The sequence below is a fragment of the Bison bison genome, unplaced genomic scaffold (genome assembly GCF_000754665.1).
Source record: "Bison bison bison isolate TAMUID 2011002044 unplaced genomic scaffold, Bison_UMD1.0 scf7180017863938, whole genome shotgun sequence".
In the NCBI taxonomy this organism is placed as follows: Eukaryota; Metazoa; Chordata; class Mammalia; order Artiodactyla; family Bovidae; genus Bison; species Bison bison.
This window is the reverse complement of record NW_011494510.1, coordinates 607,327-624,280: the sequence shown is the minus strand read 5'-3', so window position 1 is coordinate 624,280 and position 16,954 is coordinate 607,327. Positions and strand designations below refer to the sequence as shown.

Sequence of the window (16,954 nt, the reverse complement as noted above, 5' to 3'; positions counted from 1 at the left end):
TTTTTTTGCTGCACTGTGCCTTGCAGGGATCTTAGATCCCCAACCCGGAATAGAACCTGGGCCCCATGAAGAAGCAGATTCTTAACCAGTGGCCCACCAGGGGAGTCCCAAACACTGTCCTCTTTAAGGTGAGCAGTTACAGCAGCCCTGTGTGCTTGTCTCCTGCCCTTTGGTATCCACACGGCTGCCCCAGTGATCTCTAACTCAGTTTAGATCTGTGCTGATATGGTAGCCACTAGCCACATGTGGCTCTTTGAATGGAAATAAAATGAATTAAACTAAATATAATCATGATTTCAATTTCTCAGTCACACTAGCTAGATTTCAAGGGCTACATAGCCACATAGAGCTAACGCTTACCGTCTTGGACAAAGCACATTTGTACAATACAGAAAGTCCTGTGGAATCCAGCTGTGGTTTAGATCATGTCATTCTCCTCCTGTATTTTGTTCAAGTGGTTCCTCATTTCCTGCAAGTGAAAAAACTTAATTCTTCAACATGGTTTCCAAGGTCCTTCCCGATGCCCGCCCCCACACTGAATCCTGAATTTCAACAATCCTGTCATTTGTTAGTCGTTAAAAATACTGACCATATTCCTAACTGACCTTTCATATTTGCTGTTTCTTTTGACAGGAGTATTTTAATAACATTTTATACATCTCATCCCTTTTCTTTTTCAAGAATACATCACTGTAAGCTTTAAAAATCTTATTTCCTTTCATTGTCTTTCTCTACACGTAGACTCAGTTACATGAAAGGAAGGCCATGTCTGTCTTGGCAACTAACACAATGCCTTGTATATAAGAAATAGTAAAGAGTGAAGGAAAGAGGGATGGAAGGGACAAGATGAAAGGAAGGATGGGAATGAAAGGGCAGGTTGCTCATCTGTCAGACCTTAGCTCTCACCATGCCCAGCCTGGTCCTTAATTCTATCGTTTCCTAAACAAACCCAAGATTTTCTTCATGTATTCCTTTCTGCTGGGAATGCTCTTCCTACATACTCTACCTGGAAAACCCCTACTCATTCTTCCTGTCCCCACACAGATGCTGCCGCACTGTGGTGTCATCTTTGACCACCCTCCCCTTTCCCAAGCACATCTGGGGCCCCTTTCTAACTGCAGTATAACAATGACTTTATTACAGTGCTTGCCACTTTTCATTGTAAGAAATGAGAAAAACACAACCAGTGTGTCTGAGAGGAGGCTTTGTTCAAGCATTTAGCATCATACTTGACCAAAAGAAGCAGTCACTAAGCCTTTATGGAATTAGATAAAAAATTAAAAATTTACATTAATCTTTTATGTAAAGCATTCACTTTTTTCATATTTTTGTCATCATATTGGATTTAGAGTTCTCAGTTATAAATGATTATTTTGATGACTCAGGGAGAAAATTAGAATTTCTCTAAAGATATTATGTAAATATTAAATAATTAATCATGAATTAGATTTTATCTGGGACACACTAATTTTGGTCTTGTGACTGCAGAAATTTACATGTAGGACTTTGGCTTTATGATGGTATCTTTTTAAGGTATGAGTGGAACAAACTATAAAACAAAATGCATGCTCAGAAAATGGGACATTCTCTAAACCAACAGATTTAGCATCTGAGATTTCTATATGTGACCCTAAGTAAGTGAAGGTATCTAAGGATGATTATTGTAGGTGGATCTGCTTCATCCTTTGAGGGACAGGGAAGCCTGGTGTCTGCAGTCCAAGGGATCGTGAAGGATCCGACACACCTTGGTGACTAAACAACATCAGAATCTTTCAAATATGTTATTATTGTTGTTTAAAAATACCTAGACATTTGTCAGAGTGTCTAACTAGAAATAACGATAAATATTCAGTATGAAACCACATTTAAAAAGCAAAAGGAGGACATCCCTAGCAGTCCCGTGGTTAAGACTTTGCCTTCCATTGCAGGGGGTGCAGGCTTGATTAGGGATAGGGAAGCTAACATCCCACATACGTTGCAGCCAAAAAAAACAAAACATGACAGAAGCAGTATTATAACAAATTCAATATAGACTTTAACAATGATCCACAACAACAATCTAAAAAAAAAATCAAAAGGAAATTTACAATGCATTACCTAAGGGGATTTACCTTAAACTTTAAAAGAAGGTAGTCTATTGTTCTCATTTTTCAGATGAAGAAACTAAGGATAGATCTATAAATTGGCCTAGAGGAGACATTAGGAAGAAAAGGGTCTTCCTCTTGAAAAATCATCAGGTGTTTCACAAATACTGTATTAGTAATAATATAGTCCAGAGTAACTTTTGAGAGAAAATTATTTATCTTTACCTGATTATTAAGATAACTGGTGTAGCTTCCTGTGCACATTCCAGACTTTAATTTACATTCTTCCTTTCTGACACAAGTCACTGGGAGTGAAAAAGACTCCTTGATATTGAAAGCTTGGTGCTGATCATCCTTAAAATACTCTTGATATTATCAGAGTTTGATGTTCTTTATTGCAAACAAGAAACAGAAATTCAGTAGGGACAGAGGGTCTCTGTAGGTGTGTCATATAGGGGCAAGATTGGGAAGAGCGAGTAGGAGATGCTTTAAATGAACAAATGAATGAATGTATATATACATATAATATTTATATGTTGATGGTAAAATCTGTCTTATACACACACAAACAAGATACAGGATTTTGTGCCAAATATTGGTATGAAATGTAAATAGTTGGGCTGTGATAATTGAGTAAACATATGATTCAGGTTGGAGAAGGAAATGGCAACCCACTCCAGTACTTCTTGCCTTGAAAATCCCATGGACGGAGGAGCTTGGTGCAGGCTACTATCCATGGGGTCCCAAAGAGTCAGGCACGACTGAGCGACTTCACTTCACTATGATTCAGGTAAAAGTTGTATATTGCAGCAATGCAATAGAAAGGGTGCTATTTTCCAATATAATAATATCCAGTTGCCCATTTTGACCTATTCTCAATCACTGCAATAGTGATCTCTTCTAATATTAACTTCTGACCTCTGCAAACTACTCTTGATTGAGTGAACTGGTGACAAAGTTTGTGCTCAGAGTCAGAGAGCGGTAGGTTAAATTAGATCCCCAACAAAGTGCTAAGCATCTAGGTAGGAATTTCCTCGCATCCATAGCCTTAACTTCACAAAGTACAATGATGAAGTCGTTAGCATTCATTTCTAAGACATACTACTATAGGTTAGAGGAATATTAGCGGAGAAGGCAATGGCACCCCACTCCAATAATCTTGCCTGGAAAATTCCATGGATGGAGGAGCCTGGTGGGCTGTAGTCTGTGGGGTCCCTAAGAGTCAGACATGACTAAGCGACTTCACTTTCACTTTTCACTTTCACACACTGGAAAAGGAAATGGCAACCCACTCCATTGTTCTTGCCTGGGGAGTCTCAGGCACGGGGGAGCCTGGTGGGCTGCCGTCTATGGGGTCGCATAGAGTCAGACACAACTGAAGCGACTTAGCAGCAGCAGCAGCAGCAAGATTGAAGCAAACCAGGATAGTTGTTGGAATAGAATGGGAAAGTTGAAATAGGGTATCTGTGAATATTCTGTGAAACTGCATAGGTGATGCAGTTTCTAAACCATCTTCATTGTTATAGAATGAGAATGTCTATTTGCAAAATTGCCATCATTAGGATTGATGTTATTAATAACATGGTCCAAGAAGCCTGTTTTCTCACATACCATGCCCTACTGTGTTAAGAACTTCCTTCTTATTGTGGCAAAAAGATGACTCTCCAAAATATATTCTAGTCTCTTTGAATGAGTTCTGTTGTCTCAAAGGCATCTTAAGTAAATCTGTAAAAGAACAGCAAATCCAACAGATGCGTATTTTCAAGAAATTAAAATGAAGACTTCAGGGTTCAGGATGATGGGACACATGTACACCTGTGGCTGATTCATGTTGATGTATTGCAAAAACCACAACAATTTTAAAGTAATTAGCTTCCAATCTATTTCTGCTTTATTGACTATGCCAAAGCCTTTGACTGTGTGGATCACAATAAACTGTGGAAAATTCTGAAACAGATGGGAATACCAGACCACCTGACTTGCCTCTCGAGAAACCTATAAGCAGCTCAGAAGCAACAGTTAGAACTGGACATGGAACAACAGACTGGTTCCAAATAGGGAAAGGAGTACGTCAAGGCTGTATACTATCACCCTGCTTATTTAACTTCTATGCAGAGTACATCATGAGAAATGCTGGGCTGGAAGAAGCACAAGCTGGAATCAAAATTGCCGGGAGAAATATCAATAACCTCAGATATGCAGATGACACCACCCTTATGGCAGAAAGTGAAGAGGAACTAAAAAGCCTCTTGATGAAAGTGAAAGAGGAGAGTGAAAAAGTTGGCTTAAAGCTCAACATTCAGAAAACGAAGATCATGGCATCTGGTCCCATCACTTCATGGGAAATAGATGGGGAAACAGTGGGAACAGTGTCAGACTTTATTTTGGGGGGCTCCAAAATCACTGCAGATGGTGATTGCAGCCATGAAATTAAAAGATGCGTACTCCTTGGAAGGAAAGTTATGTCAACCTAGATAGCAAGTTGAAAAGCAGAGACATTACTTTGCCAACAAAGTTCTATCTAGTCAAGGCTATGGTTTTTCCAGTGGTCATGTATGGATGTGAGAGTTGGACTGTGAAGAAAGCTGAGCACCAAAGAATTGATGCTTTTGCACTGTGGTGTTGAAGAAGACTCTTGAGAGTCCCTTGGACTGCAAGGAGATCCAACCAGTCCATTCTAAAGGAGATCAGCCCTGGGTGTTCTTTGGAAGGAATGATGCTGAAGCTGAAACTCCAGTACTTTGGCCACCTCATGCGAAGAGTTGACTCATTGGAAAAGACTCTGATGCTGGGAGGGATTGGGGGCAGGAGGAGAAGGGGACGACAGAGAATGAGATGGCTGGATGGCACCATGGACTCGATGGACGTGAGTCTGAGTGAACTCTGGGAGTCAGTGATATACAGGGAGGCCTGGTGTGCTGTGATTCATGGGGTCACAAAGAGTCGGACACCACTGAGCAACTGAACTGAACTGAACTGAAAATAAATAAATTAATTTTTTAAACTGATGATTTTTAAAACCCTGAAAATATTCTGAGAAATGTTCAAGTCAGCACAGAATTTATATAATTTAACAACTATGTTAATAATAACATTTTTGTGAATAAAAAAAGAAATTAAAATGACTTTAATACCGGAGATACAAACCCTATGACTTTTAAGATGCAAATTAGAAGACATTGAACTTTTCTGTAGATACAGTGGGAACCAAATTCACTCTTCTTTTTTTCTTCTGTTCTTATCCCATTTACTCCTTTCCTCATACTTCTTTAGCACCATGTTTCCTACATAATAACAACCCACGCTCAATGAAAGCTTGTGCATCTTTCCAACAGGGAGTTACGGAATAACTGTAGTACAAAATTCCAACCAATGTGATGTTATAAGAATCAAACAATCTCTTCCTGTTTTAAAGAGCAAAAGTCCAGCAAATGCTTAATTGTAGAATAATAGGGAGGACAACCTTAAGGAAGAGAAGATCAGTGAAGACTCGGGTCAGGTCCCAAAGGCTCCTTGTGGATGAGCACTAAGCAAAGAAACCCAGTAGCCTCTTCAGCTCAGAGTCTATTTTGAAAAAGGTGATGGCTGGTATAGACTAACACTATGAAGAGATTGGGCTTCCCAAGTAGTGCTAGTGGTAAGGAACCTTCCTGCCAATGCTGGGGATGTAAGAGATGTGGGTAGGATTCCTGGGTCAGGAAGATCCCCTGGAGGACGACATGGCAACACACTCCAGGATTCTTACATGGAGAACCCCATGGATAGAGGAGACTGGCAGGCTGCCGTCCACAGAGTTGCACAGAGTCAGACACGACTTAGCAGGCACTCATGCACATGACAGATTTGGAATATTTTTCTAGTATCACTTGGGAAACTACTAAAGGATGTGAATGGTCGATTTTATTTATATCTTTCTATTTCTAATTATTCATTTTCAGTCATTCTGGGCTTAAAGAATCGCCTATTAATTAACCAATTACTTTGCTGTATCTGAGTCATGTATCCATTCATTTATTGCAGAGAACCATTTTGTGAAATATTAATAGATCCTTTCTCCTATTTATAGATGAGCCTATGAGATTATGACCAATTACATTGTTTCAGTGAGATCTCACCGGTGAGATTCCACTGAAGGTTATCTGGTTTCTGTTTCTTCCACTTTATCTGCTGCTATTCAGATAGATACTGGGAATCCTAGAAAACAGTGTGGCTTACTTCTAGTTCTGAGACATCTATGCAAAATCATGACATCTGAAGAACTTGCCTGGTACACGGTATTCTAAAAAATTAAGTCTTTCCTTCGGGTTTGCAGTTAATTTAATCCACCCTGTTTCTCTTTGAAATTATTCTCTGTTAATTGGTGTAAGAAAACAGTCTGTATCCAAGTCTTGTAACTGAGTGTGCACGCACATGTGCTCAGTTGCTTCCGTCGTGTCTGACTCTCTGCCCTCCCTATGGACTGTAGCCCACCAGGCTTCTCCATGGGATTCTCCAGGCAAGAATGCTGCTGCTGCTGCTAAGTTGCTTCAGTTGTGTGACTCTGTGTGACCCCATAGATGGCAGCCCACCAGGCTCCCCAGTCCCTGGGATTCTCCAGGCAAGAACACTGGACTGGGTTGCCATTTTCTTCTCCAATGCATGAAAGTGAAAAGTGAAAGTGAAGTCACTCAGTCGTGTCCGACTCTTAGTGACCCCATGGACTGCAGCCTACCAGGCTCCTCCATCCATGGGATTTTCCAGGCAAGAGTCCTGGAGTGGATTGCCAATGCCCTCCTCCAGGGAATCTTCCTGACCCAGGGATCGGACTCATGTCTCATTTTGTTTCCTGTGTTGGCGGGTGGGTGGGTTCTTTACCCTAGTGCCACCTGGGAAGCCCCGTAATTGACTGTGGTTTCCCTTCCCTGGTGGCTTAGATGGTAAAGTGTCTGCCTACAATGCGGGAGACCCAGGTTCAATCCCTGGGTTGGGAAGATCCTCTGGAGAAGGAAGTAGCAACCCACTCCAGTATTCTTGCCTGGAAAATGGGGTCCATGGTGTCGCAAAGAGTCAGACATGACTGAGCAACTACACTTCACTTCCCTTTATTACTCTGATGGAGCTGTGTCATAGAGTGCAATGAATAGAAGATGAGAGGAGAAACTGAAACAGCCGAGTGGATGGTGGCAGCTAAAGGACCACAGGAAAGCAAGCTGAATCTTTGCAACTAGCAATGGAGAGGCATAGCTATTTGTGGGGAGCAAGCATCTTCTGAGAGCATTGCTAAAAATGGCATGTGGAGTGCAGTTTTTTTTTTTTTTTTTAATCCAAACTTGTGTTAAAATGTACTTAATTTTAACTATGATAACAAACACTCATATGTTATTCAACATGAATAAAAAGTGAATGTGTCCAATAATGCTTTGAACTTGGAACAGTCAGTTCATGGGATGGAGATTTGGTCAGAAAAGGTGGCAGAAAAATGGACGCTAAAATGATGCTAGAAGTGCAAGTAAGAGCCTCTCCACATGCTCCTTCTCCTTGGCTTTAGTTTGTCACTTAAAGTGATACCCTCCATGCTTCTGCTTCCAGGGGTATGAGAACCCAGATGAACTGGTATAGGGAAAGAGAATCAAGGAGTAACAGGAAGGCTGGCTTAAACGTGAAGAGAGGCCTGGGATTCATGAGTAGAAACCTACTGTTTCCAGATGAGTAATGACAACATTAGAGATTTTCAATAGATATTTATTATTATATGTGCCAGGCACTGAATAAGTGCTCTATAGGTATTACCTCGTCTACATCTCACAAAACCTATTCTAATTCCCATTTAACAGATTAGGTAACAAAGGCACAAAATGATTAATAACACGATGAAATCACACCTGTGATTTTTCTTTTGTTCATTTTATAAGACACCAAAGAGAGAAAGATGCAAAAAGAAAGAGGCATCTAGCACTGTGCCTGGTATACATTTGGTGTTTAATGCGTGCTTATTGACTGTGCTAAGTCTGAATTTTTGAACTATTTAGCAGTTCTGGGCAGCCTTTACCATGAAGTCTACTAGGCTATAAAATATGCAAAATGTGTACAAAGGGAGCAAGAGGCTTCTTTATACAGTCGAGGTAGACTTTAAACTGAATTTTAAGCTGTTTTTTTTTCCCCCCATCAAGTTCCTCCCATTGTGTTATCTTGTAATGTTATGACAATCTTACCTCTGATCTTACTAAAGGGCTGTATTTTATAAATTCTTATGACTCACCTCATAAAGTCCGTCATGAGCTGATCTTTAAAAAATGAGAAAAATATCCCTGTCTCTTTTAGAGTTATGGGAGTTAAATAACACCCAAATGTTTTTTCCACATTTATGCTATTTATAAACTGGTAAGAAAGGGGCCTTCTCCACCACCTTCCGAGTAGGAAAATTTATGAAGCTTCATTTAATGGGACATGATGTTATTATCGTGATGTGGTGATGATGAACATATCTTCAGCACTTACTAATTACCAAAGACTGATTTATGTTTCATTTTTAATCTTCACAACCAGACCTGTGATTTGAGTATTATATTTGGCCAGTGAAGAAACTGAGGCTCGGGGTATTTATTAATTATCCTAGAAACAACAATATATAAATAATAGAGATATAATTTATTCCAATGTCAAGGTTGCATGGTACAGTTTTAAATAAGGGATTACACAAACAGCTTCCAAAACTCTGTCATTGTTCCCAGCGCTTCTTCTAGGCCAGAAGTTCTAGGCATTTACTGGACAGCAGTCAAATAGCCATGGAGTGTGTTTCCAACCTCGTTTTCTGTGGCCTCTGGGAAATTGGCAGATGCATGAATGTGTGAAATATCAGCAGTGTGATAATAAAATTATTAGAACCCAGCAGTGCATGCAAAGTTTATTTATGAATATGATGCAGATAGTGATAATTAATCCTCTGGACATCACTTAGATCTTTTAACAGAGTGTTCATGATATCTGGAGCAAAACACATGCCTATTATTTTACAGTTAAACGTGGAACCTCATTGGTCTAATCAACAATCATTGTTCCCCAGGATAATGATTTTTAGTCTTTTTTTCAGTAATACAACAGATTCAGATGTTTTGCAGTGAACACTTACTTCCTCATGTTCAGGATTATTTTGCAAGCACTGTTAATTCAGCTATGTCTCTAGGTTCTTAAATCCATTCTGAATTTCTCTAATTATCCTGGGGGTTAGGCAAGGGATTGTTTTATAAATTCCTGGTGTATAGATGCAAGTCAGTGTATTTATTTTCTTTATATCTAAGTCTTTATTAGGAAATGGCAACCCACTCCAGTGCTTGCCTGGAGAATCCCAGGGACAGGGGAGCCTGGTGGTCTGCCGTCTGTGGGGTCGCACAGAGTCGGACACAACTGAAGTGACTTAGCATCAGCAGCAGCAGCAAGTCTTTATTATACCTGGAGTTATGATCTCTTAGTACATGGTTTTATCAAGGAATTTAGCAACATACTGTTGTCAATAAAATTAGTAGTAGTAGTGTTAGTAGCTCAGTCATGTCTGACTCTTTGTGACCCCATGGACTGTAGCCTGCCAGGCTTCTCTGTCCATGGGATTCTCCAGGCAAGAATACTGGAGTGGGTTGCCATTCTCTTCTCCAGGGGATCTTCCCGACCCAGGGATTGAACCTGGGTCTCCTGGATCGCAAGCGGATTCTTTACCGTCTGAGCTACAGGGAAGAAGATCCTGTCAATAAAATTAAGTACTTTTTAATATTATTCCAGAATGTCTAATGATGCTTGTGATTGGTGTAGAGGATTTACAGGAATGTCTTTTTTCTTAATATCTGCATCTGGTATAAGCAGTCGCAGTGAGTCGGGCATGGCTGAGCGACTGAACTGAACTGATAAGGAGCATGCATGCCATTTCTAATGAGAAGATACAGCTAAGAGGAGCAAGGAGTTATCCATATCCCTATATGTCTGTCTGTCTGCTATCCATCCATTTACCCATCCCCCTTTGTTGTTGTTGTTGTTATTCAGTTGCTAGATTGTGTCCGATTCTTTGCGACCCCATGAACTGCAGCATGTCAGGCTTCCCTCTCACTATTTCCTGGAGTTAGATATAGATACAAATAAGTATATATGCATAGACAGATAAGCATAAAGTACCTGTTTATATGTTTGCAATGAAATCCACTAAAATGTTAACAGTACAAACCTACAGATACAAAATTATGGGAGATTTTATTTTTTTTCTTATAATATAGTTTTATTCTTGATGATATAATAAATGTTCATAAAAACCATAGAAAAGGAAAATACGCTTAGCTGCAAATAGCCATGGAGCATGTTTCGTATTTAGTATTAATGGGTACCAATAAACAGATTTCATGTATAGTTCTTAGGAGTTCCCCTAAACCATGAAAGGTTTCCTCAGTCCTGCCTCCTAGATGGGATTGCACGTGACCTTGGTCTTAGTTTGGGCTTCTTAGATACAGAGTATCCTAGATGGGGTGGATTAAACACCAAAAATCTGTTTCTCACAGTTTCTGGGAGCTGGGAAGTCCAAGATCAAGGTACCAGCAGATCCACTGTATGGTGAGGGCACATTTTCTGGTATGGTTGTCTTCTTGAATCCTCCTTGGCAGAGAGCAGAAAGGAGACAGCCTATGTCCCCTTCTTCTTTTTTTTTTTTTAAATAAGATCATTAATCCCACAGGAGAGCCCTATTCTAATGACTTATTCTAACCCTAATTACCTCCTAAAGGCCTTATTTCCAAATGCTATCACACATTAGGAATTAGGGTTTTAACATAAAAATTTGGGGGAGTTCTTTGAGGGTTTCCCAGGTGGCACTAGTGGTAAAGAACCTGCCTGCCAATGCAGGAGACGTAAGAGACACGGGCTTGATCCCTGGGTCATGAAGATCCTGTGGAGAAGGGCATGGCAACCCACTCCAATATTCTTGCCTGGAGAATTCCATGGACAGAAGAGCCTAGTGGGCCTAGTCTCAGTTCAGTTCAGTTCAGTCCCTCAGTCGTGTCCGACTCTTTTCGACCCCATGAATTGCAGCACGCCAGGCCTCCCTGTCCATCACCAACACCTGGAGTTCACTCAGACTCACGTCCATTGAGTCAGTGATGCCATCCAGCCATCTCATCCTCTGTTGTCCCCTTCTCCTCCTGCCCCCAATCCCTCCCAGCATCAGAGTCTTTTCCAATGAGTCAACTCTTCGCATGAGGTGGCCAAAGTACTGGAGTTTCAGCTTTAGCATCAGTCCTTCCAAAGAAATCCCAGGGCTGATCTCCTTCAGAATGGACTGGTTGGATCTCCTTGCAGTCCAAGGGACCCTCAAGAGTCTTCTCCAACACCACAGTTCAAAAGCATCAATTCTTCAGCACTCAGCTTTCTTCACAGTCCAACTCTCACATCCATACATGACCACTGGAAAAACCATAGCCTTGACTAGATGGACCTTAGTTGGCAAAGTAATGTCTCTGCTTTTCAATATGCTATCTAGGTTGGTCATAACTTTTCTTCCAAGGAGTAAGCGTCTTTTAATTTCATGGCTGCAATCACCATCTGCAGTGATTTTGGAGCCCCCCAAAATAAAGTCTGACACTGTTTCCACTGTTTCCCCATCTATTTCCCATGATGATGGGACTAGATGCCATGATCTTTGTTTTCTGAATGTTGAGCTTTAAGCCAACTTTTTCACCCTCCACTTTCACTTTCATCAAGAGGCTTTTTAGTTCCTCTTCACTTTCTGCCATAAGGATGGTGTCATCTGCATATCTGAGGTTATTGATATTTCTCCCAGCAATCTTGATTCCAGCTCATGCTTCTTCCAGCCCAGTGTTTCTCATGATATACTCTGCATAGAAGTTAAATAAGCAGGGTGACAATATACAGCCTTGACGTTCTCCTTTTCCTATTTGGAACCAGTCTGTTGTTCCATGTCCAGTTCTAACTGTTGCTTCCTGACCTGCATACAAATTTCTCAAGAGGCAGGTCAGGTGGTCTGGTATTCCCGTCTCTTTCAGAATTTCCCACAGTTTCTTGTGATCCACACAGTCAAAGGCTATAGTCTTTAGGGTTGCAAAGAGTCAGACATGACTGAAGTGACTTAGCATACACGCACAATCCTTATTTGAACCTCCATTTCATTCTGTTTTACTTTATTCCACTGCTTATTTGTGGAATAAAGTTTTTCCAATCATGCCAGTTTTTCTAATCATGCCTTGTGTTTCTTAAGATATTAGTAAATGTGGTAAAAAAAAGTAATTCCTGTATGATCTTGTTACTTAGTGTTCCCGAGAAGCACTTGGCTATAGACATAGAGCATCTTAATGTCTGCCTTATCCAAAAGTTTTCTCAACAGAACTACTAACCTGCCCATTAAAGTTTTAAATCTGCTAAAATATCTAGACCAATTTTAAAAAATTATTTACCAGAGAATCAGAAAGCATCTGATTTCTATGGACAGAGATGAATAGGAAACCTAAATATATACCTTACTTAAAATGATAACAAAACAAACCAACAGCAACAAAAACACATACCTTTTGTGCAGTCAAATCTAAGTTTAACACAAACACACATTTCCTTGGACCTACCATAAATAATTTGCTGTCTAGCACCATCCTCCTTTGGATTTGAGTTCATTGTTTTATATGGTATTTTGTGGCAACTGCTAATTATCATAAGCTGTCCAATAAAAGTGATGGATTGTCCAATTAATTCTTCATCAGCAGCCATTTTTGAAGATGTTACCTATTGAAACTGATGGCAGTTTATGACCTCCATGTTGCATATGTAGCTAATGACTCCTTGGGCAATAATTATTAAGTTTCTTGTGCCTCATTCAGTCGTTTTGTTTTACAAATTAGGATGCCATTGAGTTTACCAATTCATTTCGCTTCACAACTGTGGCTCTCTAAGGATTACTAAAGGTCTGCTGTGGAATGTATGGATCATATAAACTTTGAAGTAGATTACAGATGTGTCTGTTTTGCAGGTTTTCCATCGACCGGCACACTGACCTGGAGAGACAATTCAACATTAATGCTGATGATGGGAAGATAACGCTTGCAACACCACTGGACAGAGAATTAAGTGTGTGGCACAACATAACAATCATTGCTACCGAAATCAGTAAGTGCCTGGGTTTGTTCATTTCTTCCTTGTGTGCCTGCGTGCAGTTTATGCCTAGGGATCATACAAGAAGTGGTCCTGTTTCTTTTAGATATTTTGGCATTAGAACTTTTGTTTCCAAGGAGACTTGGAATGCTTCATCTCAACATGAAATAACTTACGCTGTGGTAAATTACCAAAAGGTTGCAATATATGTGGGAAGGAAACATTTTTACATCCAAGTATTCCTGTATCTTTATACCCATTATTCAGCCATTAAAAACAATGTTTTGCATATTAAAATATGGGAAAGATTTAGCATAAAAGGGTAGGTAAAAGTAGAATTTAAGAACTATAGATCATAATTTAAATGGACACTAACATTTATATTATATACAATACAGAAACTATTGCTCACACATTTAAGCTATGCATATACACATACACATATAAATGCAGAAATTATAGAAAGAAAATTTACAGTATCAATACATATCATTTTGGGGAGATGAGATTATAGTTTGTTTTTTTTTTTTAGAATTAATGTGTTTTACACAGTAATCACAGACTATTTAAAATTACATCTTCAATATAAAATTCTTCCTAAATTACATGTGAAAATGTAAGCCTTATTTTTTTTTCAGGGGAGGTTCCAGGGTTGTTAAAATAACATATGTTAGTCTTTCTGCCAATTTTTAATGAGCGCAGCTTCTCAGATCGCACTTACTGACCCTACAATGGAGTCTCTAAACAATAGCTCTTTGGTGAAATTTAGTGCTCTCCTGTCTAGGAGAACTTGCACTTTGCCTCACCAGTTTTGTTTTTGTTTTTTAATCGTACAGATTAAATCCCCTTTGCAAAGGAGATATGATGTTCATTTTATTTCCAAGCAAAAGACATTCTGCATGTTATCTGAATATTCCTTTCTGTAAAGGAGATGAAAGACTTCACAGTTTATACACGTTCAAGGGAGATGACAGTACATTCTTGAGGGAACTGGGATAGAAGGAATCTGAATAAGGCAACAAAAGTTCACAATAAAAAAGATTCATGGGTACAAATATGTAAAGGATGTGAGCCCTAAACTCTGCTCTTTGCACTCTCTAAATCTGCTCTGGTTTCACAGCCAATGTCTCTGAGATTCATGATAAATTTGTCTGTAAGAAGAGTAATCTAGACCTTCAGGAAAGGCCTGGATTTTCCTTGCTTTGAGATGTGGAGGTAATGTCTTCCGTGGAGTCTTATTCAAAAAATAAAACACAACCACTGTGTGAAAAAGTGACCATTCAAGAGTGCAGAATGTTTCTCTTGGCAACCTCAAAGCAGGCAAAGAAACAGCTTGATATGGGATTTAAAAGAAGCGCTTTGGAAACTTCGGTGCTTTTCCTTATTAGGAGTACCATTTTCTTCTCTAGTATGTTGCTCTGCTAGTAGTTTATCCCTTGTAACATTAAGGGATAAAGAAAATTGAGCATCTCATTTGGTAGCTTTGATTTCTTAGCCATGTTAACCCCATCTAGATGTGAAATATTTATAATTTACAGTGTTGAAGCTGTATGTCCCCTTAAGCCTCTGAGAAAAACTGTATCTGTTTAGATTGGCTTGAGGCTATATAAAAATGCTCTAAAGCAGTGGTCCCCAACCTTTTTGGCACCAGGGGCTGGCTTCATGGAAGACATTTTCCACGGATCGGGGGTAAAGGGGAATGGTTTGGGATAATTCAAGCTCATTACATTTATTGTGCCCTTTATTTCTATTACGTCAGCTACGTATGTAAGCTACTACGTACGTAAGCTACTACGTAGGTCATCTACTATGTCAGCTCCGCCTTAGATCATCAGGCATTAGATCTCGGATCCCCAGTCTAAATGACCATAGTTATTGTTAAAGTATGCAGGCAATAATTACCATTAAAATAATTTTCTCATATATTGAACATAATAACCTACTTGAATTTGCCTAAATCTAAGACACTTTTTTTAATGAGTTGTCTGCCTTCACTTACATATTCATCAAGAAGGCCCTAATCAAAAGACTCCATGTACTCTATTCTGTAGAGTAAAAGGAAATGACCAGAACAGGTGGTTAGGAAACATTTCAGGGGCAATCCAGAAACAAAAAACTCATTTGCAAGGAATCACAAACAAGTAAGGAAGACAGATACAAAAGCAGATGCTCCAGGGTAATGAGCTGTTAACTCTAGGGTGACAAGCGTACCAAGCCCAATAGGAAAGACATTCATTTGTTCGTTCACTCAGTAATTATTTATTGAGTCTTTGGTTCTTGCCAAGTACTGTTTTAGTGACTGGGGATATAGCAGTGATCGAAACGCAGGCAAAAAACAGCTGGTCCTCTTGGAGTTTTCTTTCTAGGGGCACCTGAATATGAAACATGGGTTGAAATCTGCTGATATATCCATAAAGAATGACACAGAGGTGAGGAAGAAGGTGATGAGTACTGGGAATAAAAGCAGTTGATGGTGCGACCACAAACCTGCTTCAGTGGACATCTATTGATTACAAATGATTGAAATATAGACCGGATAATTTTTCCTTTATGGCTTGAGAGAAACCACTGAAATATATCCCAGACTTAAGTTTACAGTTAGCTCCATAAAGAGACCAAACAGGAAATGGTTCTGTTCATATGGCAACCCAAAGCTTTTCTTTGAACCTTATAGAATCAAAAGTACACAACCCAAACTCACCTTATTCTGTTGACATCAGTGGGAGTTATCTCATCTTTTACTGCATGTTTCTTTTGATCTTTTTTTTTTTTTGCTCAGAGATTGAAAAACTAAACATTTCTTTTTGAATTTTTGCATGTAACTGTCTTAAAACCAACAAGTATGTGCTTAGTCGTTCAGTTGTGTCCAACTCCTGTGACCCCTTAGATTGTAGTCTGCCAGACTCCTCTGTCCATGGGATTCTCCAGGCAAGAATACTTGGTTGCCATTTCCTTCTCCAGGGGATCTTTCTGACCCAGGGATCGAACCCAGGTCTCCTTCACTGCAGTCAGACTCTTCACTGATTGAGCTACCAGGGAAACCAACAAGATTGGAAGTATAAAAGAGAACTGTAAATTTTAGCTGTAAAATATAAGCTGCTGCTGCTGCTGCTAAGTTGCTTCAGTCGTGTCCAACTCTGTGCAACCCCACAGATGGCAGCCCACTAGGCTCCTCTGTCCCTGGGATTCTCCAGGCAAGAATACTGGAGTGGGTTGCCATTTCCTTCTCTAATACATAAAAGTGAAAAGTGAAAGGGAAGTCGCTCAGTCCTGCCCTACTCTTAGCGACCCCATGGACTGCAGCCTACCAGTTTCCTCCGTCCATGGGATTTTCCAGGCAAGAGTACTGGAGTGGGGTGCCACTGCCTTCTAGCTGAGGTGGGCATAAGTCTAGAAATTTTAAATGTAAAATTAAGTTACAGAATTCAAAATAATAAGATCACAGAGAACTTAAGAAAAATTGGAATTACTATGAAAATGGCTTAGAAACTTATTTTGACTTGGTTTTATTATTGAGCACATCATGTAATGTTTATCTTCTGAAGCCGCAGATCATGTCCTGGAAAAAAATATTAAAGGGAGATTTATTGTATTTGGATGAGATGAATGTTTAAAACCACCCAGGACAATAGAACCCCATGGGGGGAGCTTCTAATAAAGATAAAGAAATATTCATTCCAGGGAGAACAATTTAAAATTACTCTCAGAGCACCATCTCTTCAGACAAAAGATTTAAGCAAATGAAATTAAGCTAAAAAATG

The 16,954-nt window shown here is 39.6% G+C and overlaps 1 protein-coding gene across 1 annotated transcript in view; it reads left to right on the top strand.

Moving 5' to 3' along the window:
- The window catches only part of CDH8 (cadherin 8, type 2), a 403,256-nt gene that overhangs the window by 259,878 nt on the left and 126,424 nt on the right, over positions 1 to 16,954 (top strand). Inside the window, exon 8 of the mRNA XM_010833836.1 lies at positions 13,072 to 13,208. Within this exon, the coding sequence (XP_010832138.1) occupies positions 13,072 to 13,208 (137 nt within the window). The remainder of the gene's footprint in view (positions 1 to 13,071; positions 13,209 to 16,954) is intronic.